We start from the raw sequence: 2,373 nt of genomic DNA, 5'->3' as shown, positions 1-2,373 counted from the left end.
TTTAGTAATATTATTTTTTAATTAAATAATAAATTCTAAAAAAATTAAAAATAATTAAAAATATTAGTCTTAGTAAAAAATCACTTATAAAAAAAAATAAGATATACAACCCACATGCTAATATTAGTATTATGACAATAAAGAATTAAAGTTAATTGGCTATTAAAAATTAATTTATTTAAAACATAATAGGAATATCTAATAAAATTAAAATAAATCCTTTTGAAAGCTTTTTTTTTTTCTCACATTATCATGGGGCTTAATATAGGGATAAGATTTTTAATTGGATTCTTATTCCTAATTAGGCTATTGAAAATAAATTATTTAATTTATTATTATGCAAATTTATGAATAGTTAAATTGTTTTATTTATTTTAAAATTATTAAAATTTATAGAGTAATAAAAATTAATTATATAGAAAAGTCTATATTTTCTAAATAAATTTAATTATTGATCATTTATACTTATATAACATCATAGATTACTTAATTTTATATTTTTGAATATATTTAATTAATATATTTTCCACCATTATTTCTGTTTTTTATATATAAAACATATTTAACTTAATTATCATGTCATATAAGCCGAATGGTGGTAGTGTTCTATAATAACTTAATTATTATGTCACAAAAAATTACATATAAAAAAAAAATAAATCTCAAATATTTATAACGAGTATAAATAATATGCAACGTATAATAATAATAATAATAATAATAATAATAATAATAATAATAATTCTATTCTTTTGTTTTAAAGAAAATAAGCTTAAATTACTATATTTTATTTTATTTTTTTTAATAATTTAAAGTTAACGCCGATTTTCTTTGCATGCTAAGCCAGCATTAAATATGTCAAAACAAATATTATTCATATAATTAGAAAAATAAATGTTTTTATAAGAATTTTTTATAATAATAAACATAATAATTTTTTTAAAAAATTTACTATATTCAAAAAATAATTTGTAAAACACTTGCGTTTTATATAAGCTTGTTATATTTTATTTATAAAAGTTTTCTTAATACATTTTATTAAATATTTCATAACGAAAATCTTAACTAGCAGTGGAATAATTAAATAAATTATAAAAATAATCATTTATATATATATATATATATATATATATATATATTAATTAGCATACTCGATGCATTATGCACGGGCGAATCATTGATTATATATAACATGTATCCTAATTAAAAAATTAATTTTGATAATTTGATATATAATTTTTGTCATAATAAAATGAAAAATGAAAATGAAAAAAGAAATTATATACATTAGAGCATCAAGGTAGGCCCAAGTCACTGTCAGAAAAAGTTCTGGCTAAACTGGCCCAACAAGAGCCCGTTAATTTAAAATTCTTAGAACCAATAATGACAGCAAATTTTCAAGTCCAGCTCCGGAGAGGAAACCACAAAACTTCCAAATAGGATATTAAATCCTATTACTTCAATGTTAAAGTTTCCTTCAATTCTATATATATGTGCATTAATCCCTGACCTCTCTTGTTCCATTAGAAACAAGTTAGACTAATTTCAAGAATGGAGATACAGCACTTGAAACCCTTTGGTTCTTTCTATGCTTCCACAGCTCAGGAAGCAAAGAAAGATAAATTTCTTGTGGCCGAGCCATCTGAAAAGAAGCGGAAGTACCAGCATGACTCAGAAGGTGAAAAGAATAGCGGAGTTTCGACTGAGTTAACCCTTTCTTGCGGGGTTCCAAGCAAGATCAACAAGCCAAGAATCAAAGAAATCAATTATTCTGCTGATAATGAGATCAATGCTATCGTTGTTTCAACTCGACTTGAAAATGAAGTTTCAACTGAGCTAAAACTATTTGATGAATCTTGGTTTACTGCCTTTGCCGCAACGAGAGAGGAACCTGTTGTATCCAAAGAATCATCGGATTCAGAATCGAAATCATTGGTTCAAAATATTGAAGAGATAACATCCAGCCCTGAAGATGAGAGAAAAGCGAGTCCGATGCATGATGTTTCGACAATACAGATGCTTTCTGATCCGTGGAAGATTAAGAAGAAGCTCACTGGTAGTGATCTTGGTAACCTGTGCAGACTTTTGGTGGCATCTTTATCAGTCAGAAATCATATTTTGCCATTACTGAGCGGTGAAACTGTTGAGCAGATTGAAAAAGATGGTGCTCCAGTTCCTATATGGGATTGCGATACTAATACCGAACAACATATGGTTTTGAAGCATTGGCGTTCGTCGAAGAGTTATGTTTTCATCAAAGGCTGGATGATTCAATTTGTGAAGAGAAGGAATTTAGTTGAAGGAGATCTTATTGGGATTTATTGGGATCCATCAAATTCAAGATTCAATTTTTCTGTACTTCAAAGAGCTTAG

At 26.0% G+C, this 2,373-nt stretch overlaps 1 protein-coding gene across 1 annotated transcript; it reads left to right on the top strand.

Moving 5' to 3' along the window:
* The first annotated feature begins 1,551 nt into the window (after positions 1-1,551).
* On the top strand, positions 1,552-2,373 carry LOC131171123 (B3 domain-containing protein At2g33720-like). Its single transcript, XM_058130579.1, has one exon. The coding sequence runs from the start codon at positions 1,552-1,554 to the stop codon at positions 2,371-2,373; it is 822 nt and encodes a 273-aa protein (XP_057986562.1).

Source organism: Hevea brasiliensis, chromosome 12 (genome assembly GCF_030052815.1).
Source record: "Hevea brasiliensis isolate MT/VB/25A 57/8 chromosome 12, ASM3005281v1, whole genome shotgun sequence".
NCBI lineage: Eukaryota > Viridiplantae > Streptophyta > Magnoliopsida > Malpighiales > Euphorbiaceae > Hevea > Hevea brasiliensis.
Note: the sequence above shows the minus strand (reverse complement) of the source record. Positions and strands in the feature narration are given on the sequence as shown.